This window comes from Lissotriton helveticus, chromosome 5_1 (assembly GCF_964261635.1).
Source record: "Lissotriton helveticus chromosome 5_1, aLisHel1.1, whole genome shotgun sequence".
In the NCBI taxonomy this organism is placed as follows: domain Eukaryota; kingdom Metazoa; phylum Chordata; class Amphibia; order Caudata; family Salamandridae; genus Lissotriton; species Lissotriton helveticus.
The window spans coordinates 229021261-229040730 of record NC_136065.1 but is presented as its reverse complement, the minus strand read 5'-3'; the positions used below and the strand labels follow the sequence as shown (position 1 = coordinate 229040730).

General features: G+C 48.6%; 1 protein-coding gene across 2 annotated transcripts in view; it reads left to right on the top strand.

The window, feature by feature from the left end:
* Positions 1–18555, top strand: part of RABL6 (RAB, member RAS oncogene family like 6) — a 418930-nt gene extending 400375 nt beyond the window's left edge. For both annotated transcript variants that reach the window (XM_078642071.1, XM_078642072.1), the window contains exon 15: positions 16970–18555. In XM_078642071.1, the coding sequence (XP_078498197.1) occupies positions 16970–17161 (192 nt within the window). In that variant the 3' untranslated portion in view covers positions 17162–18555. The remainder of the gene's footprint in view (positions 1–16969) is intronic.
* The last annotated feature ends 915 nt before the right edge of the window (positions 18556–19470 follow it).

The following is a 19470-nucleotide window of genomic DNA, read 5'->3' as shown; positions in this document are numbered from 1 at the left end:
TTGTTGGACCTGGCCCTTTTGGCAGGTTCACCCCAAAACTTTTTGCTTTTTCCTAGCCTGTTTCTGGAACCTAGTGTTGATGATTTTAGGCCTTGGCGCACTTTTTCACTGTGGTACAGTGTAAAGTGCGTGAGCTCTCTGTGTATGTGTGGTGAGTGACCTGCCCTCCCATAGGAATGAATGGGGAATATGTATGCCCATGGTAGTTCCTGATGTGTGGGGAGTGCAGGGTCGAGTTTGATATGTACGAACTCGTGAGATTGAATGCTGCGTAATGGTGTATGCGGCATGATTGTGTCTAGTCTAGAAGTGCCACTTTTAGAAGTTGGCATATTTGTGTAATCTGTGCCTGGCGTGTGATTGGCTGGTGAGCCTGGCCCAGAGTGCCTGGGCCTGCTTGTGGATTGACTGTCTGGTTTGAGGGTGACAGGGGCTGCAGAGCCCCCAGGAGGTTGTCTTAGTCAGCCCGTGGATGAAAGGCAGCATCTGCTGCCAGGGAAGTGGGAGGAGATAGCACCTGATAGTGAATGAGGCTGTGCCTGCCTGCCACAATGCTGGCTCCACCTCCCCGCTGGGCGACTGTCACCTCTGTCCCTGATACTGAAGGAAAGAAGGAAGCCAGGAAGCCCAAGGGCTCCAGCAACACCCAAGAACTGGTTTAGACCGGGCTCAGGGCCCACTTGCACAAAGACTTCAAAGGACTTCAAAGACTTTTTGGGGTATAAGAGAAGGACCCCTGACTACAGAAAAGGAGATTCTACAATCAAGAGGAACCTCTGCCAGAAGGACTGCTGAAGGAACTGAAGGAAGATTGCCTTGCTGTGTGCTCTAAGGGCTGACCTATCCTGCTATCCAACTGAAGGAGAGGAAAAGAAGGGCTTTGCTGTGTGCTGTGCCCCCATCTGCTTGAACTACTAAGACTTTGCTGTGTCTTCACTGAATCTCCAAGGGCCTGAGAAGAGCTGGCCTCCTGTTCCTGGAACCCAGGGTTAAAAGGTTCCTAAAGAAGCCCAAGACGCTGTGCAGATCGTGCTGTTTTGACCTGGAGCTTGCTTGGTGATCAACTGCTGAGCGTGAGTAGGGGTCGGTGTGCTCATCGGCACATTCCCAGCGAGGGTCGGAGGCCTGCGGTGCCTTCCCTCGTGAATTTGGCTCTAGGGCGGCTGTGAGGCCGAGAGGGCGATCTGTCCGTGACCTGCGCCCTCAAAATCCATCTGCCGGCTGTTCACCGCCGCTGCCCGGGGTCAGGAATACCCTGGGAAGTTGCCGTTCATAACCGGAGGCTGCCGCGGCGAAGATCGGAGCCGCCGCGCTCCCATTGGCTGGATGAGCCGAGCCCCCTCACCAACGCCGCGACGGGATAGGCCCGTGCGCCGCAGCGTCATCGGCGTTGCCGAGTGGTGATTTGTTGCCCCGAAGTACGTCATTGCAAGCCTGTCCCGGGAGCCGCACTGCCATTGGCTGACTCCCGGGCGTGTGTGGAGGCTCGTCATCAGTGCCGCGACGGGATTGGCTGGTCGGGGGAAGCCCGTGGAAGAGAGAAGCCGCGCCCGCAGTGAGAAAGAGACCCGTCTTCGAGACCCGTCCTCGCCGCGGGAGCAGCGCGAGTGCCGACCGCCCCTGGCCTTTGTCCCGAGGAGCTGTGCTAGCTCCCCGCCGCTCCCTGGAAGTACTGAGAGCGGCGGAGAGCAGCAGGGACCGGCCGGGGCTGAAGCAAGCCTGTTTTTGATCGGCGCGGTGCACCCGCAGCCCCTGGTGAGGCGCGCTCGCATTGTAGGAGCGCAATAGAGGTGAAGGTGTGATTTTCGAAGTAAGTCACATGCGGGCATTATTTGAACAGACCGTTTTTGGAGCCTATTGGAGATAAGCCCTTGGCATTATTTTTAATACCAATTTTAGAGACTTGAGACAATTTTTACATAAGAACTGGCTAATACAGGTGCAGATGAACCAGAGAGGTTCATGGGGGCAGATTGGTTCAAGAGCCGTGTGGCTCCTGCCTTTTTGGCGCAGTACTGTTCGAGGGCTAGTGAGAGCCCATGCCCTAGTTTGCTTGTTATCCCAGCTGCCCAGCAATTAGTGGGCAGCTGCACCGTTTAGGCCCTGACATTGAGACACAGGGCGTTCTAGCCCCAACAAGGCCAGTTGGCCTGGGGACTGCCACAAGTGGTGGCTTATGTGATTTCTGCGCATTGTGATTTCTATGTTTTTGATAGGTTTTGCTACGGTGATGTTTGCGCAATGTGGTTACCTGCTATGTTTAGGATGGTAATTGCCTACTGTGTGTTTTTGCGCTATTGAGTTGTGTTGGGGCACCTCTGAATGTTTTTATGCATCATGTGTCTTTCTTTCCCTGCGCTGCACCTCTGAATGTTTTAGGCGTCATGTGTCTCCTAGCGCTGCACCTCTGACTGTGTTTGTGATGCATCATGTGCTTTGTTCTTAACACCGCTGAATGTGTAGGTTTATGCATCATGTGTTTTCCTTTACTACTCCTCTGAATGTGTTTCATGCATCATGGGTAATGTGTTCTTGTTTATACCCCTAAATGTATTTTATTCTTAGGTGGTTGTTCTTTCTAATACAGGTGGTCCTAGTGAGGTCCTGGTCCCCTGCGTGACATTCTCCTAAGGTGTTTAGGGTTGCGTAGGTGGTACTTACCTGTTCCCAGTAGATACTGGTTGTGATTTATAACTGTTGCTCTGTGCTACAGTGATTTTATATCCTTTTATTCTGATTTCTTACAGTATTTCTATTTTTAAAGATTCTGACTGTGGCCCATGTGGCCCTGTCTTGTAAATAATCCCTGGTGAATATTGCCCGTGCCAGTTGGCACCATGTACATGTGTGATTTCTATCTAATGTGTTTTGACAATACAGAAGTTATTTTTACATAACCTTGTGTGGAGTTCCTTTTGTGGTGTGCCTAGGATGTTGTTGCTGTTGTGTGCTGGCGCAAATGCTTTACACATTGCCTCCGAGTTTAGCCTTACTGCTCATGCCAAGCTACCAAGGGGGTGAGCAGGGGTTATCTTGGCGTGTGACTCCCTTGCCCTGACTAGAATGGTGGTTTCTGCCTGGCTTTGGCGTCAGCCTTAGCCTACCAGAAATAGCCAGTTCTAACAGTTGTACTTAATGTGAACTGTTACAATCCAAGTCTTCTGTTTCATGTTTTGTTTTGCTATTAAAAGCAGAATACTGTTCATTAATATGATGTATGAGTGAATATCCTTTTATTAGGCAATTCTGTTTTAAATACACCTTTTTTCGTTTTCTTTTATGCTTCCTTATGTTTGGTCTTTTAACTAAACCACTAGATTACTGCCTATTATAGGGAGGGTTACCAATCGACTGAAAGATACTTTTCGCTAATATGCATTGTTAACCTTAAAAAACAAATATGTATGTAAAATTGATTTCATTTTCTTTGCTGTGCTCTCCTGATGTGTGAACGGGGCTTTGCATTTGTCATATGCTTCACAAATACAATTATAAAAGAATGACAGTATTTGAATCGTTCATGCTATAAACTGTGATATTATGTAAGACATCTAAAGGTTTTACAGTTTTATGTGCTCTTCATCATTGTAAATGTTTTTGTAAATGTTTTTGTACTTGTATAGCGCGCAGCTACCCTGAATGGGTTTCCCGGCGCTTGTACGAATACCGCAAGGGAACCCTTCCTGGTTTTTCCCTGTGAAGTGTCCACTCCTGGGCACCCCCATGGTGAAACCAGGCATCCCTCGCGTTGTGGGGGCTGTTGTGGAGACTAAGCAAGCTATTGCCCAGAGTTGCAGCGTGGGACCCATGATCAGAATAGGCACTGAGGCGAGAATATCCGGTCAGAGGAATTTATGAGCCCGAGACCCGCCCAGGCGGGAATCGAACCCTGGTCCCTGGCCAGAGCTCTGCATCAAGGTCTGCCTGCTCTAACCATTGAGCCACACTTCTCCACTCATTGGGTAATGCTGCACATCGTAGGGTAGAAGAAGGCTTGCCTGCATCAAGCTGTACATTGATAGGAGACATTTGATACTAGGCAAGCAGCAAGGGTCAGGTTTGAGATGGTTAGAAGTCCATTATTGCACTAGTAGAGAGCCGGGTTTAGTTGAATAGTTAATTGCATGAACTGGCCCCAAGAAAAGTAGCCTGATCACTTTCTATCTGGATTGTACAAAGAAAACCTGGAAGGTAGTTAGTTCATTTTTAAGTACTTTTAATTGATTTTCCTTACAGAGAGAATATGTTTCAAACAGATGACAACCATATAATGTGTTTCCAACATATCTGTTCCGCCTCTGGTTACTTATAAGCCTCGCCCACCCCTTCTACATTGATCATTAACCTCTCAGGCAAAGATAGTCAGCCAGACATCCATTCAAAAGAGTATGTAATATTTATGCAGCTTATTCATAGAACTGCAGTCTCCTACTTGCCAAAATTGTTCGTTAGTCCAAGAGTTGTGGAGCCCTGCATTTTAGAGAAGATGCAACTTTCCGGTTAACCATTGAAATATGTAGAATCATTTATAGCCATACATTCAAGAACACAAACTTGCAACTGTCATTCCAGTTAGCCTTCCCACAGCCCCATGCTTCAAGAACTAGTTCTTTACCACTGGAGCCTCTATTTCTTACCAGTACCTTGCAATTGCCATTTTGGCCACCAACAGCAATTGCTAACCCTCAAGTAATCCTATCTCAAGTCATAAGTACAAATTTCAGGCTACCTAGCATGATGCAGTGTGGTGTGCCTAACAATATCTTTAAAAAGTCTCCATAAGAGGGACGCATAAGTCGACAAGACCTTTAGATGCTTTTCATATTCTCAGTTTGTAGTGCAAATTTTGTTAAGTAGCCCAAAATAAGTTGTTACTGTCCGAAGCAGACCAAAATAAGTACTGCAAAATTCATGCAATGTAACCCAACATGTATTTGATTGCAGGTAGAATTTGCTTCCTGTCTCCAGGATATGTGTGTGTGTGTGTGTGTGTGTGTCTGCCTGTCTGTCTGTCTGCCTTTCTGCCTGTCTGTCGTTTGTGTCTCCCTGTGCCTGCCTGTGTATCTGTATGTGCCTGCCTGTCTGTATGCAGTGCCTGCCTGTCTGTCTCTGCCTGCCTGTGCCTGCCTGTCTGTGTCTGTCTGTGTCTTGTCTGTCTGTGTCTTGTCTGTCTGTGCCTGCCTGTCTGTCTGCCTGTGCCTGTCTGTCTGTCTGCCTGTCTTTGTCTGTGCCTGCCTGTCTATCTGTATGTGCCTGCCTGTGCCTGTCTGTATGCAGTGCCTGCCTGTCTGTCTCTGCCTGCCTGCCTGCCTGTATGTCTGTCTGCCTGTCTGTCTGTCTGTCTGTGCCTGTCTCTCTGTGCCTGCCTGCCTGTCTGCCTGCCTGCCTGCCTGTCTGTCTGCCTGCCTGTCTGTCTGTGCCTTGTCTGTCTGTCTGTGCCTTGTCTGTCTGCCTGTGCCTGCCTGTCTGTCTGCCTGCCTGTCTGTCTGTGCCTTGTCTGTCTGTCTGTGCCTTGTCTGTCTGCCTGTGCCTGCCTGCCTGTCTGCCTGCCTGCCTGCCTGTCTGTCTGCCTGCCTGTCTGTCTGTGCCTTGTCTGTCTGTCTGTGCCTTGTCTGTCTGCCTGTGCCTGCCTGTCTGTCTGCCTGTGCCTGCCTGTCTGTCTGCCTGCCTGTCTGTCTGCCTGTTTGTCTGTCTGTGCCTGTCTGTCTGTCTGGAGTGCCTGCCTGTCTGTCTGTGCCTGCCTGTCTGTGCCTGCCTGCCTGTCTGTGCCTGCCTGCCTGCCTGTGCCTGCCTGTGCCTGCCTGTCTGTGCCTGCTTGTGCATGCCTGTCTGTGCCTGCCTGTCTGTCTGTGCCTGCCTGCCTCTGCCTGCCTGCCTGCCTGTGCCTGCCTGCCTCTGCCTGCCTGCCTGTCTCTGCCTGTCTCTGCCTGTCTCTGCCTGCCTGCCTGTCTGCCTGTTTGTCTGTCTGCCTGCCTGTCTGTCTGCCTGTTTGTCTGTCTGTGCCTGTCTGTCTGTGCCTGGCTGCCCGCCTGTCTGTCTGCCTGTGCCTGCCTGTCTGTCTGCCTGTGCCTGCCTGTCTGTCTGCCTGTGCCTGCCTGTCTTTGCCTGCCTGTCTGTGCCTGCCTGTCTGTGCCTGCCTGTATGTCTGCTTGTGCCTGCCTGTCTGTCTGTGCCTGTCTGTATGCAGTGCCTGCCTGTCTGTCTCTGCCTGCCTGTCTGCATGTCTGTCTGCCTGCCTGTCTGTGCCGGCCTGTCTGTCTGCCTGCCTGTTTGTCTGTCTGTGCCTGTCTGTCTGTGCTTGTCTGTCTGCAGTGCCTGCCTGTCTGTCTGTGCCTGCCTGTCTGTCTGCCTGTGCCTGCCTGTCTGTCTGTCCGTCGTTGCATGTCTGCCTGTGCCTGTCTGTCTCTGCCTGCCTGTCTGTCTGTGCCTGCCTGTCTGTCTCTGCCTGCCTGTCTCTGCCTGCCTGTCTGTGCCTGTCTGTCTGCCTGCCTGTCTGTGCCTGCCTGCCTGTGTCTTCCTGTCTGTCTGTCTTTCTGTGTCTTCCTGTCTGTCTGTCTGCCTGTCTGTCTTTCTGTCTTTCTGTCTGCCTGTCTGTCTTTCTGTCTGTCTGTCTTTCTGTCTGCCTGTCTGTCTGTCTGTCTGTGCCTTGTCTGCCTGTCTGTGCCTTGTCTGTCTGTGCCTGCCTGTCTGTCTGCCTGTCTGTCTGCCTGTCTGTCTGTCTGTGCCTGTCTGTCTGTGCCTGCCTGTCTGTCTGCAGTGCCTGCCTGTCTGTTTGTGCCTGCCTGCCCGCCTGTCTGCCTGTCTGTGCCTGCCTGCCTGTCTGTGCCTGCCTGCGCCTGCCTCTCAGTGCCTCCCTGTCTGTGCCTGCCTGTCTGTCTGCCTGTCTGTGCCTGCTTGTGCATGCCTGTCTGTCTGTGCCTGCCTGTGCCTGCCTGCCTGCCTGCCTGTGCCTGCCTGCCTGCCTGTGCCTGCCTGTCTGTGCCTGCCTGTCTGTGCCTGCCTATCTGTGCCTGCCTGTCTGTCTGCCTGCCTGCCTGTCTGCCTGCCTGCCTGTCTGCCTGCCTGTCTGCCTGTTTGTCTGTCTGCCTGCCTGCCTGTCTGTTTGTCTGTGCCTGTCTGTCTGTGCCTGCATGCCTGTCTGTCTGCCTGTGCCTGCCTGTCTGTCTGCCTGTGCCTGTCTGTCTTTGCATGCCTGCCTGCTTGTCTGCCTGTCTGTGCCTGCCTGTCTGTGCCTGCTTGTGCCTGCCTGTCTGTATGCAGTGCCTGCCTGTCTGTCTCTGCCTGCCTGTCTGCATGTCTGTCTGCCTGCCTGTGCCGGCCTGTCTGTCTGCCTGTTTGTCTGTCTGTGCCTGTCTGTCTGTGCTTGCCTGTCTGTCTGCAGTGCCTGCCTGTCTGTCTGTGCCTGCCTGCCCGCCTGTCTGTCTGCCTGTTTGTCTGTCTGTGCCTGTCTGTCTGTGCTTGCCTGTCTGTCTGCATGTGCCTGCCTGTCTGTCTGTGCCTGCCTGTCTGTCTGTCTGTCGTTGCATGTCTGCCTGTGCCTGCCTGCCTGTCTGTGCCTGCCTGCCTGTCTCTGCCTGCCTGCCTGTCTCTGCCTGCCTGCCTGTGCCTGCCTGTCTGCCTGCCTGTGCCTGCCTGTCTGCCTGCCTGTGCCTGCCTGTCTGCCTGCCTGTGCCTGCCTGTCTGTCTGTGCCTGCCTGTGCCTGCCTGCCTGTGCCTGTCTGTCTGCCTGCCTGTGCCTGCCTGCCTGTCTGTGCCTGCCTGCCTGTCTGTGCCTGCCTGTCTGTGCCTGCCTGTCTGTGCCTGCCTGCCTGTGTCTTCCTGTCTGTCTGTCTTTCTGTGTCTTCCTGTCTGTCTGTCTGCCTGTCTGTCTGCCTGTCTGTCTGTCTGTCTCTGTCCGTCTTTCTGTCTGCCTGTCTGTCTGTGCCTGCCTGTGCCTTGTCTGTCTGTCTGTGCCTGCCTGTCTGTCTGTGCCTTGTCTGTCTGTCTGTGCCTGCCTGTCTCTGCCTGTGCCTGCCTGTATGTCTGTCTGTGCCTGTCTGTCTGTGCCTGTCTGTCTGTGCCTGTCTGTCTGTGCCTGCCTGTCTGTGCCTGCCTGTCTGCCTGTGCCTGCCTGTCTGTCTGTGCCTGCCTGTCTGCCTGTGCCTGCATGTCTGTCTGCCTGTCTGTGCCTGCTTGTGCCTGCCTGTCTGTCTGTTTGTGCCTGCCTGTCTGTCTCTGCCTGCCTGTGCCTGCCTGTCTGCCTGCCTGTGCCTGCCTGCCTGTCTGTGCCTGCCTGTCTGTGCCTGCCTGTCTGTGCCTGCCTGCCTGTCTTCCTGTCTGTCTTTCTGTGTCTTTCTGTCTGCCTTTCTGCCTGTGCCTGTCTGTCTTTCTGCCTGTGCCTGCCTGTCTTTCTGCCTGTGCCTGCCTGTCTGTCGGCCTGTGCCTGTCTGCCTGCCTGTTTGTCTGTGCCTGTCTGTCTGTGCCTGCCTGCCCGCCTGTCTGTCTGTCTGTGCCTGCCTGCCCGCCTGTCTGTCTGTCTGTGCCTGTCTGTCTGTCTGTGTCTGTCTGTCGTTGCCTGTCTGTCTGTCTGTGCCTGCCTGTGTGCCTGCCTGTCTGTCTGTGCCTGCCTGTCTGCCTGTCTGCCTGTCTGTGCCTGCTTGTCTGGCTGCCTGTCTGTGCCTGCTTGTCTGTCTGCCTGTGCCTGCCTGTCTGCCTGTGCCTGCCTGTCTGCCTGTGCCTGCCTGTCTGCCTGTGCCTGCCTGTCCGCCTGTGCCTGCCTGTCCGCCTGTCTGTCGGTGCCTGCCTGTCTGTCTGCCTCTGCCTGTCTGCCTGTCTGCCTCTGCCTGCCTGTCTGCCTCTGCCTGCCTGTCTGCCTCTGCCTGCCTGTCTGCCTCTGCCTGACTGTCTGTCTGTGCCTGTCTGTCTTTTTGTCTATGCTTGCCTGTCTGTCTGTAACTGCCTGTCTGTCTGTGCCTACCTGCCTGTCTATCTTAACCTGTCTGTCTGCCTGTGCCCGCCTGCCTGTGCCTGCCTGCCTGCCTGCCTGTCTGTCTGTCTGTCTGTCTGTCTGTCTGTCTGTCTGTGTGCCTCTGCCTGCCTGCCTGTCTGTCTGTGCCTGCCTGTCTGTGCCTGCCTGTCCGTCTGCCTGTGCCTGCCTGTCTGTCTGCGCCTGCCTGTCTGCCTGTCTGTCTGCCTGTGCCTGTCTGTCTGTACCTGCCTGCCTGTCTGTGCCTGCCTGTCTGTCTGTCTCCCTCCCTCCTTCTCAGTGCCAGTCGCTACTGGTTAATTATAGTTAAGTCAGCGTTTCTATAGGAAATGCCTTTTTAGTTTTGCTTATAACTTTGGCACCTTTTGACTAATCTTTACTAAACCTTCCAAAAAAGGTGCTCTTTTTATTTTCCTAGTTTGTGCATGGAAAGTTGTGGGGTGATTCATCTAGGGAAAAAAGTGAGGTCCCAAAATGTAAAATCCCCATGCGTTTTACATAGACTTCTGTCAGAAGTTTTTTAGTTTTTCAAAAACTGCTGAACAGAGCACACCAAATTTGGCAGGAGGCTAGATCCAGGTCGGCAAATTGGGCTTTTTGTGATTTGGTGTAAATCAGTTTAGTAGTTTTGAGAAATAAGGTACAAAAATAATTGTATATCTGGGCATTGGGGTCCAAAGGTCTCTTGGAAGAAACCCAATTTTTAAAAAAATAGAAAGTTCTGACTGGTCCAGGGAGCTTTTTTTCAGGTTCGAGCGGGAGCGAGCTTTCTGATTGGCTGTTACCAACATGAGAAAAATGGTACACATGGTACACACACCCATGCACACAAATATATACAAAAGGACCTGGGTAATAAAAAAAGGCCATCAATTTCTGCTGTGATCCTGCAGGATCGCGCATAAAAAAAGAAAAGGGGAAGCCTCCTATAATTGTATTCATTTGGGAAGGGTGCGTGAGTGGTCCCCTCTCCCTGAGCCCATTTTGGTCCCTGAGGACCCATCCCATGGGGACGAAATGTGATTTATCTGGGAGGGGACAGCGTGACCCCGCTCCTCCCTAAGCCTTTGTCGGCCCCATTGACCCCAAACCCCCGGGGCCAAAATGTGGTGAAATGTGGAGGGGGCTGTGCGGACTCGTTCCCAGAGCCTTTCTAGGCCCCTGGGACCCCATCCTCTGGGGCTATTTTTTTTGTTTTTTATTTTCAAAAGTGTGTGGGGGCGCACTTCCAAGTCATTAAAGGCCCCAGGGACCCCTATCCCACAGGGTCAGTTGGTTAAACAAACATGGAGTGGGGTCACGTGACCACCCTCCCAGAGCCTCTTAAGGTCCGTGACCTAATTCCCTGGGACCAAAACTAAGTATAAAGGGAAGGGGCCATGCTGCCCCACTCCCTGCCCTCTGAAGGCCCCGGGGGCCCGTCCCCTGGGGTCAGCTCAGGTACTGTGTCCCAGGCAGCCCCCCCACTGGGACACAGTACTTTCTCTGGCCACACTAGTGCAGACTGGGAAACATGTGTTTGCTCCTACCTGGCGAGAGCCTTTTAAATCGCCTCTGAAATGGGAGCAAACATGCCTTTCCTGCCTGTAGTGGTGCCGGTATGGAGGGCAAGTCTGTTCCCATCCAGCGGGAGATTCAAACATGCTCTCGCCGGTTCGAAGCAGACTTCAGTTCTGTTTCCCTGGTCACAATCCTATGGGCTGAGAAACACAGCAGTCATTGCTCCCGCCTGGAGGCAATGCTGGCTTCCGCACTATGTAGGGAGCTGGATCGGGCCACGGGGCCCTGGTACTGCCCCTGCCTGTCCCAGCTAGAGCTTTGTGGGGGGCCCCAGGTGGGCACAGGGGCATCCAAAGCCCAAGAAGGGATTGGGAAGGGTGCCACATACCCACCCCTTAATTATGTACTTTGGCCTCGGCGATAGGCTCCCCTTCTCTTTTTCATTGATTTAGGCCACAGAGGATGGTGTCGGGTGGCTCTCCGTCCTCTCCACTTTTTTATTGCATTTGGCCCCAGGGGATGGGGTCAGCGGGGCTTAATGAGGCTCGGGGGGGGGGGGCGCATGCCACACTCCCCTTAGAATGTGCCCCTGGGGAATAGGGTTCCCCAGGACCAAATAAGGCTGAAGGAGGGGGAGCTGCACTGCCCCCTCCCAATAATAAATAAATGGCCTGGAGAGTGCGGTTCCTGCGTCTCAAAGGCCAATTGTACGCCGCCCCAGCCCATGGGGGTTGGCTTCCTGCAGAGGGGTTGACCACGGGCCAGGCCCTGTGGCCATAACCCCAGCACGCACATCCAAAGGCTGTGCGTGGCATGGGGTTGGCCGCCCTTTTGGGGGGGCGCTGGAAAAAAACAAAGGTTACAGGGATGTTATAGTTAGGCTTGTATTGTACATGCACAAAAGCATAGAAATTCAGCAGTTCTAGTTACCTGAGCTAACTATAACTTACACTACCGCAGTGCACTGCTTATGACTTCACATATTACATCACTCCTGGCATGGTCATCTCAAATTACATCACTGATGACATCCATAGAACCACTCACACACCCACTCACTCTCAAACAACTGCGCACGCAACCATACAACTACTTACACACCCACTCAAACACCCACACAACAACTCACAGATCCATACTACTCACATACACATACAACCACTCTCACACCCATACAACCACTCACTCCCATACACCCACTGAAACAGCCCCTCACACACCCAGAAAACCATTCTCATTCCCATTCACAGACCCATACAGCCACTCGCATACCCTCTGACAGACCTATACAACCAGTCACACACCCACTGACAGAGTCACATAACCACTCTTACACACCCATACAGCCACACATACACCCAGTAACACACTGTTACAGACACTCACAGAGCCACTCAGATGACATGTTAGAAACAGTATCACTTAGTACAGGAAGAACAGTCGTTTAACATGTGTAGTAGCTTAGTATATATCTTTAAGTCTCAAACGTTCACAAAACACACTCACTGGATTATGCCATCAGTGATGTCATTGACCATGTCATGAGTGATGTAATATGTGACCTTATAAGCAGTTATAGTTAGCTCAGGTAACTATAACTGATACATTTCTATGGTTTTGTGAGTGTAAAATCTGAGTCTAACTATAACCTCCCTGTCACCTATGGTTTTGTCATTGAACTTCTACGTTTTTTAAAATTCTATTTCCTAAATATAACCTCCCTGTAACCTTTGGGTTTTTTCAGTGAATTTCTATGATTTTTAAATGTTATTATCTAACTTCCCTGTAACCTTTGGTTTTTTGTAATTTTATTTCCGAACTGTAACCTGTAACATTAGAGAAGGGGTGTGTGGCTGTAGAGGTTGGTGAGTGGGTGTTTGAGTGGCTGTATGGGTTTGTGAGTGTTTTTGTGCGTGTGAATGGGTGTGTGATTGGCTGCATGGGTCTGTGTGAGTGTCTGTATGGGTCTGTGCGTGGGTGTGCAAGTAGTTGCATAGGTCGGTGACTGGGTATGTGAGGGACTTTGCGTCTGTGAGTGGGTGTATGAGTGAATGTGAGTAGTTTGAAGGGTGTGTGAGTGGCTGTATGGGTTTGAGTGTGCCTGTGAGTGTATGTGAGAGTGGATGATTGGATGTGTGAGTGGGTGCTGTGTGGGTGTGTCAGTAGTTGTGTGAGTGACTGTGCCAGAATGGAACCTCACCTGCCCCTTTATCCAACAAGACTCCATAGTTTTGCACCAAATTCCTACCCAACTGAAGTACTTTCTACTGGTTAATTACTAAGTGCTCCCTGTTGGCTATGTCTAGTGCATATTCCTCACTACAGCTGTGTAATGTACCACGAGGACATGTTTTCAGTGACCTTGTGTGCATTTTGGCAATGGATTGTTCCTCATGCATCTTCATCCAGAAATCTGTGATAACATTAATCCTTCTTTAGAGAAGACACCAAGCCTACAAAGAGGTACATCTGACCAAACAAGGGTGCTTCCTCTTAGCTATATGAAGCAAGTGCTTCCTTGTTTGGTGGAGATGTCCTCATATTCATTGACATTAAAAATGCGTCACTAAAATCAGCAGGAAACGCCCTGGGGGTACTTTTGGTAAGCTGTCCATCATCCTGGCAAAAAGCAAGAACACCTTTGCATACTACTAAGGTTGATGTGGCATGACCAAACGGGGATGCCTCCAAGTGATTTGCTTATTTGCAAACTCGTATTAATTTAAAGGTAGAATTATGGACTCTCACCAGTACAGGACAAGAAAGAACCCACTTGTCTCAGTAACTTCAAATTGCACTTTGATAGATAAACAATGCATTCACCTCCACCAAGGATTTCAGATTGTTTTTCCCTATGGAATTGCTGAGAAAACACACTTGCTTTGCTCTCACCAAGCCCAGGTAGTTAGGATCATTTGGTTTTTACAAGAGGGGAGGGGACGCACACCCCTCCCCAGGCTAATTTTGGCCCCGGGTACCTCATCCCCTAGACCCAGCTACTTGATGCTGGGTGCTTTGGAGCCCTCCCAGGAAACCCCGTGTGAACTTTTGGGGACAGCGGGGGAGCCTCAATGCCCTGGGGCTTCTGTGGAGCCAACATTGGTCCAGTCTGCAGGGAGCAGCCAAAAATGCTGCTCCGGCCCACTTGGAGCTGACTTAATGCTTGCTCTCGCTGTCAAAGCTCCCGCCAAGCGAAAGAAAACATCTCTGTCCCAATGATGGGTACCTTGGGACATAGGGAGCCAGCCCGGGTGGTGGTGGGGGGGGGGGGCTGATGGGGACCAGGGCCATTAATATCTCCAGGAGGAGATCACATAGCCCACCTCCTTTTTTTGTTTCAGGGCCTGCTCCGGAGAGGTGGTGATCCACGGGCTGTAAATAGCATGGGAAGGGGTCTGCATGGCCCAAAGCTCCCCCCCACCCCCCTCATTTTAATTTTTTTTTTTTACCGTCTGAAACCAGGGAGGTGGTGGTTGCCGGGGCCGTAAAAGGCCCTGGAGGGGAGTCCATGCCGCCCACCTCCATTGCTAATTAATTTACTTACCTTGCCCTGGGAAGGTGGCGGTCTCTGGGGCCGATATCAGCCATGGGGAGGGGGACCGCGTGCGCCCCCACCCTCCCTCAAAATATTTAAATATGCCCCGGAACCTGGCCTACCCGGGGGCTCAACTAAAACCAAGCGCGGAATACCTGTGATCTATGTGAAACTCCATGTAGCGCTTAATTGAGTAATATATTTATTTTGTTGTATTCCCATTGCATTTGGTCAAACTGGTGTACACCTTTTTTACTGATTATTGGAGGTAGTGGTCATTACTGGGGCAAAGAACTTTGGAGTACTCGATTTCATTCTTTGCCATTGCCTGTATTTCAGTTGAGTCACCTCACCGTCAACTTTGAAAGAAAGTCTGATCAGATGTTTCCAGCAGCTCCAGAACATGGCACTGAGATCGGCATATGAACTCTGAATTCATTCAGGGTCCCGAGACTAGATGGGCCCTGTACTGCCCTTATGTTAAAGAAATGATTAATTTCAAACTTCTGTGCTGTGCCCACCTGAATGTTTACGATTTGTGCCAGTTTTCCAGTCCAAACGTCTGGTCTTTTTGGCCCCTGCTAGCATGCTTCATTACAACTTGCGAGCTCTGTGCTACATTCCCTGGTTTAAGTAGGTGGGCTCGGGTGTTCTGTATAAGGGGGCTCCAGCATTGGAACTACCTTATTTTCTCTCTGCCTTATGGCCAGTCACTGTCGCATCAATAAGACTATTTTCACTCTGTTAGGTTCTTACCTAGTGCTTTTTCTTTTGTCTCTTCCTCTTTCTGTGTTATGTTGTTTTGCAGTCTGGCCTGATACCTAGTGTTATGACACTGTGCAGTGTAACTTTTTCGTAGTGATTTTCAGTGGTACTCTGACAAAGCTTTATAGTACATTAAAGTTGTGGGTAGCTAATCCAACCGCAATCAGCAGTGGTCCTGAATTACATTTTTTAATAAGAGGTTGTTGTTTAAATGCAGAAGTGGTTGCTTTGAACTAGATGCATATATTGTTACTTTTATTTTAGAATGAAGGGACTCTTGTTAATGTAGATTTTTAGGTTTCTGATGGCAGCCAACTGATCATGGAAGTAAAGATGTTTTGGGAAATAAGATCTCCAACTGCCCTTGAGAGATCCTCAGCCACATGCTGCACAGATGGAGGTAATGCTCAGGAGAGTATCTCCCCTGAGACATTTCCTATTCAATGGCTGCTTTCCTTATGGGCACCACCTCGGTATCCTCTGCGTTAAAGTTGAGTTGATGGACCATGACTTTGCAATAAATCAGAACATTTCAGAAGTGACTCAAGCATGAGATTTCAGCCTCCTGCTGACTAAGACCCCTGCCCTATTGAACTACTTGGACTGCTCTGTTTGAGCTTGATTACCATTATTCTCACTTTATTAAATGCAACAAAATTGAACATATTTTATTGATTTTGAAAGCCTGTGACTACTGAGAGAACTTGCAAGAGCTCACACCCTTGAACTTCAAACTACATGTGCAGTGCATTAAGATTTCCCTGGGCTATCCTCTGAATAGTTCCCTTTATGCCCAGGATCGTGATCAGTATGACTTTGTGTATAGTTGTGATATGTCATTCAACCATCCTTGCACAAAAAATATTGCCAAATACCATGGCACCTTTTGATGTCTAGGATTAGATCTTCAGTATAAACAGCACGGTTAAAAGACTTTGAAAGATTCAGAGTTTGCTTCAGTTCTTCACCATCCCTGGCAAACTGTAATGCATAAACTCAAGCATTCTTCTCAACACCTTTCCTGAATTGTCTCTTGTTATAGGTTGACCTAACTTCTCAAGTGGAGTCTGGTTTATCAAACATCAAGGAAAAGCCTTCTTTGGCACAAGACCCCAAGGGAGTGGACATTTATAGGAGTAGTCCTTTTGGCTTCCATTGTTACTTTAGACAAATACATCGTCCAAAACAGGATTGTGGTGCTCAGTTGGCATTTCAAGGACAGTGATAACTAGTTTTAAGTAATGCCGAATTCACTTGCTATGGCCAGCTACCATGCTCACCTATTATCCCTGTGCACTTTATACAATTGCTACCATGCTAGGTCCACAACCTCTCCATAAATACCTAAATGAGGCAATTTATGGAAGGTACTGCCGGTTATCGTTTGCATTATAATGATGTGCAGTACCACAACATTTTGTACTACCATCTTGAGTGCACTTCCATTAAATTATTCCTTTCCGCGATCAAAAAATCTTTGACTTATCTTTGATGTTGGTTTACCAGTTTATGATTAAGTGAAGTAATAGAAAGTATCTAACTATCCATCTGGTCTAGCCAGAAATATCATATCTTATCACAATCTTAAGGGTGGACAATTATTCACAGCAATTCTCCTTTTCCAATTAATATATTTCAGTTAGTTATATATTTGACTGTCCAAAAACCTCATTGAAATGTTCCACTTTTTTCCATACTAAATGTCGAGGGTTTTATGGAGGCTTACTGTCCCCAATACAAAGGCAAGACATTATCTACCATTAGCACATGCTGAGTGTAACATCTGATTGTCAAAGACGACCCAAAACACCATTAGCACCAGCTTTTCAAATAAACCACTACTTGATTCATTTGTCCATTGTTTTAAAATCCCGCCACCACCCTCCTTTTGTGTACAGCAGAGAGAAAGTGGCTCCAACGTCTTACTGCAAAGGAACATATTCCAGCTACACTAACTATTCTTGAAGGTCACCTGGCTTCTAGAGGGCACTAACCTACCTGTTTATCGAGGCATTTTTTCAGTTCCCTGACTAGTGCCTTGCGAGGCTTTCTATATTGTTATTGTGTAAGATACCTTTCTGAACTATAGTCCAGATGTATTGAAGCAGAGTCTGAGGTTCTGCTAGCACCGCATCTGACTTCGGTGGGTATGATTCAAGTGATTTATCTTGGAATTAATATATGTTTTATTTTGTCATTTGTAGCCTCAAGAGGAAGACAAGACAGGTAAAAAGAAAAGCAAACCTAAGAAAGCCAAGGGTAAAGAGGAAGACAAAGAGGACAAGAAGAAACGGAAGAAGAAAACCAAGGAGAATAATGAATTTGATGAATTGGAGGCCTTCCTGGGAGGTAGAGAAGCAATAGTCAAAGCTGGAGGGGACTATGAAGAGCTTTAAAGCCTGCAACTTGGACTTCTCAAGCCTTCACCTTCCAGCATACCTTTCTCTTTGCAGGATTGTTGCTCTCTCTGTCCACCAAATGGGTGCAGAATGATGCGGTATGAGCTCTAAGATAATGCAGCTCTCGGACATTTGGTTTCTTTGGAGCCCATCTGCACTAACCAGAAAAACTAGATCAACCGCTGCTGACTCTTGTTCCATGTGACAGTGTGACACCACTCCCCTCTGCAATTCCTTTTTCTTAACAATGAACATTCAGGAAATTATGATGCTGAGTTTTATGTTGAGTGTGGGAAGGGTGGTTGGAGAATTGCATTCTTCATGCCTTTTTTGCCACAGCATTGGTTTCTGTGCAATAGTTAATACTGCTTTTCACAAACCAGTGGGATTTTTTTGACCAACAGAAGTCCATCATTGTTGCGACACTCTGGTGTTATCTCCATTTTAATTCCTTGGCTCAAAATAATTCAGTCCACCATTGCTGCTGACCAACAAACATGGGTAATTTTAAATCCAGCTGCAGTCCATTCGAAATTAAGAGCATGAAATCTTTGAGACCAATCTCATTGCCTGATGTCTTCCTGCTCAACGGTTAAATAAGACATGGTTGGTTGTGTTTTTATGCAATATTACCACACCTCTCAGCTGCAAGTATGACAACGAATATAGAGTGCAACATGCCTCCTTCGCTTTGAACTACAATCACAGTTTGATAATGCAAAGTATCCCGCTGCCTTGATGCAATCATGAAATGAATTGTTTTTACAGGTGCTTGATTCCCGCAGCACTCCATCATCCTGAGTCAATCACATTCCTCTGTTTGTACCCTGAATTTAATGACACCTTCGTAAAGAGAACTGAAATGTGATCTACCTGTACACTTTCGCTTTGAAAACAGAGGTGGCAAATAAAGTTGGTCTCACTCCTCTAATTTTTCTAGCAAATGTTGTGATACTCGTGGTTCCTGTTACAGCCTTTTTTCAAAAATGTACAATGTGCTGGTGGATCTTGGTGTCAGCAGCTGCTGTTGTAAACTCTGCCACGTGTATACAAGTACACCAGTGTGTTGTTTTTTTTATCTTTTCTGCCCAGTATTCGGTTTGAAACATTCCCATCGGATAGAAATATTTGAAAGCAGCAGGTCTGACTAATAATGGATTATTGTTGTTTTTGTCTCAGAGAAGACCATGTTTTTTCTTTGTTTCAATATTTTAAGTGTGATCTGTTCAGTTCTTCTTTCTGAAATTATCCAAATTTTAGGAGTTCAGGACACTCTTCAACTGATTCCTTTAATCAGGTGTGTAATCAATGTATCCTCTTACTTTTGGTTTTGCCGTTTCAGGCTGCTCGGCTCTGCATAGGAGCAAATAAATTATATATTTGTTGTTTTATATTTGAACCCTTCTTTCCATTACCCTACAGAAAGGACCTTCTGGCACCAATAACAACACAATACATATTCTGGCACACTTAGTACCAGAACTCCAAAAGTAAGATTTCATGATTTGTTCATTGTGAAGTAAATGTGTCCCTTACCTCCCATTTTAGGAATACTAAAGGTTCTGCGAAAAATCAAAATAGGTTATCAGAAATGGATACATTTTAGAACCAATCTCACTGGGTCAGATTTGCAAGTTGGAGCTTCCAATACGAGCAAAAGTGCATAAGTGGAAACACCGGTCATTCTGTATGTAAATTACATTAGTTGAAAATTAACGATATTCCTTGGTTACTAATACCAACTCATACATATACTATTCATCCATTCGCCAGCACATTGTTGAATAAAAGAAAGCCATACCATAAAAAAGGCAAACACAGGGAATAAAGCCCAAACAGTAAACCAAAAAAATTAAGGTCAAAGAACAAAATCAAAATTAACAGATTTATTTAGAAATTTATTTTACAAATCAGTTAAAAAAATTACAAAATAAAAACATTAAAATAAATTATAGCCAAAAACCATACTAGATAAGACATTTAATGATGAAGGCAAATTCACACAAAATCACTTGCAAAACCCCACCTGGGTTGCCTATGATGCCTGGAGCCAGGCCACGTCTTCCCCGATTGTTGTGTGATATATCTAAGGCAGTTCTGGAGCTTTCCCGGAGGCTCCTGGTCACCCAATGGCAGTTGTCTCAGTGTTGCTCCAGGTCCCGGCCGCAAGGAAGTTACCTGGTCCGCTTCCAAAATCATTCCCTTCTATTATCGTCACGCTCCAAGTCATCATTGGGTAGGTCTGACAAGAAATCTAAGAAGTCCAAGAAGTCGAAGCGCTCTTTGACTTCATTGCGCCGGTCCTT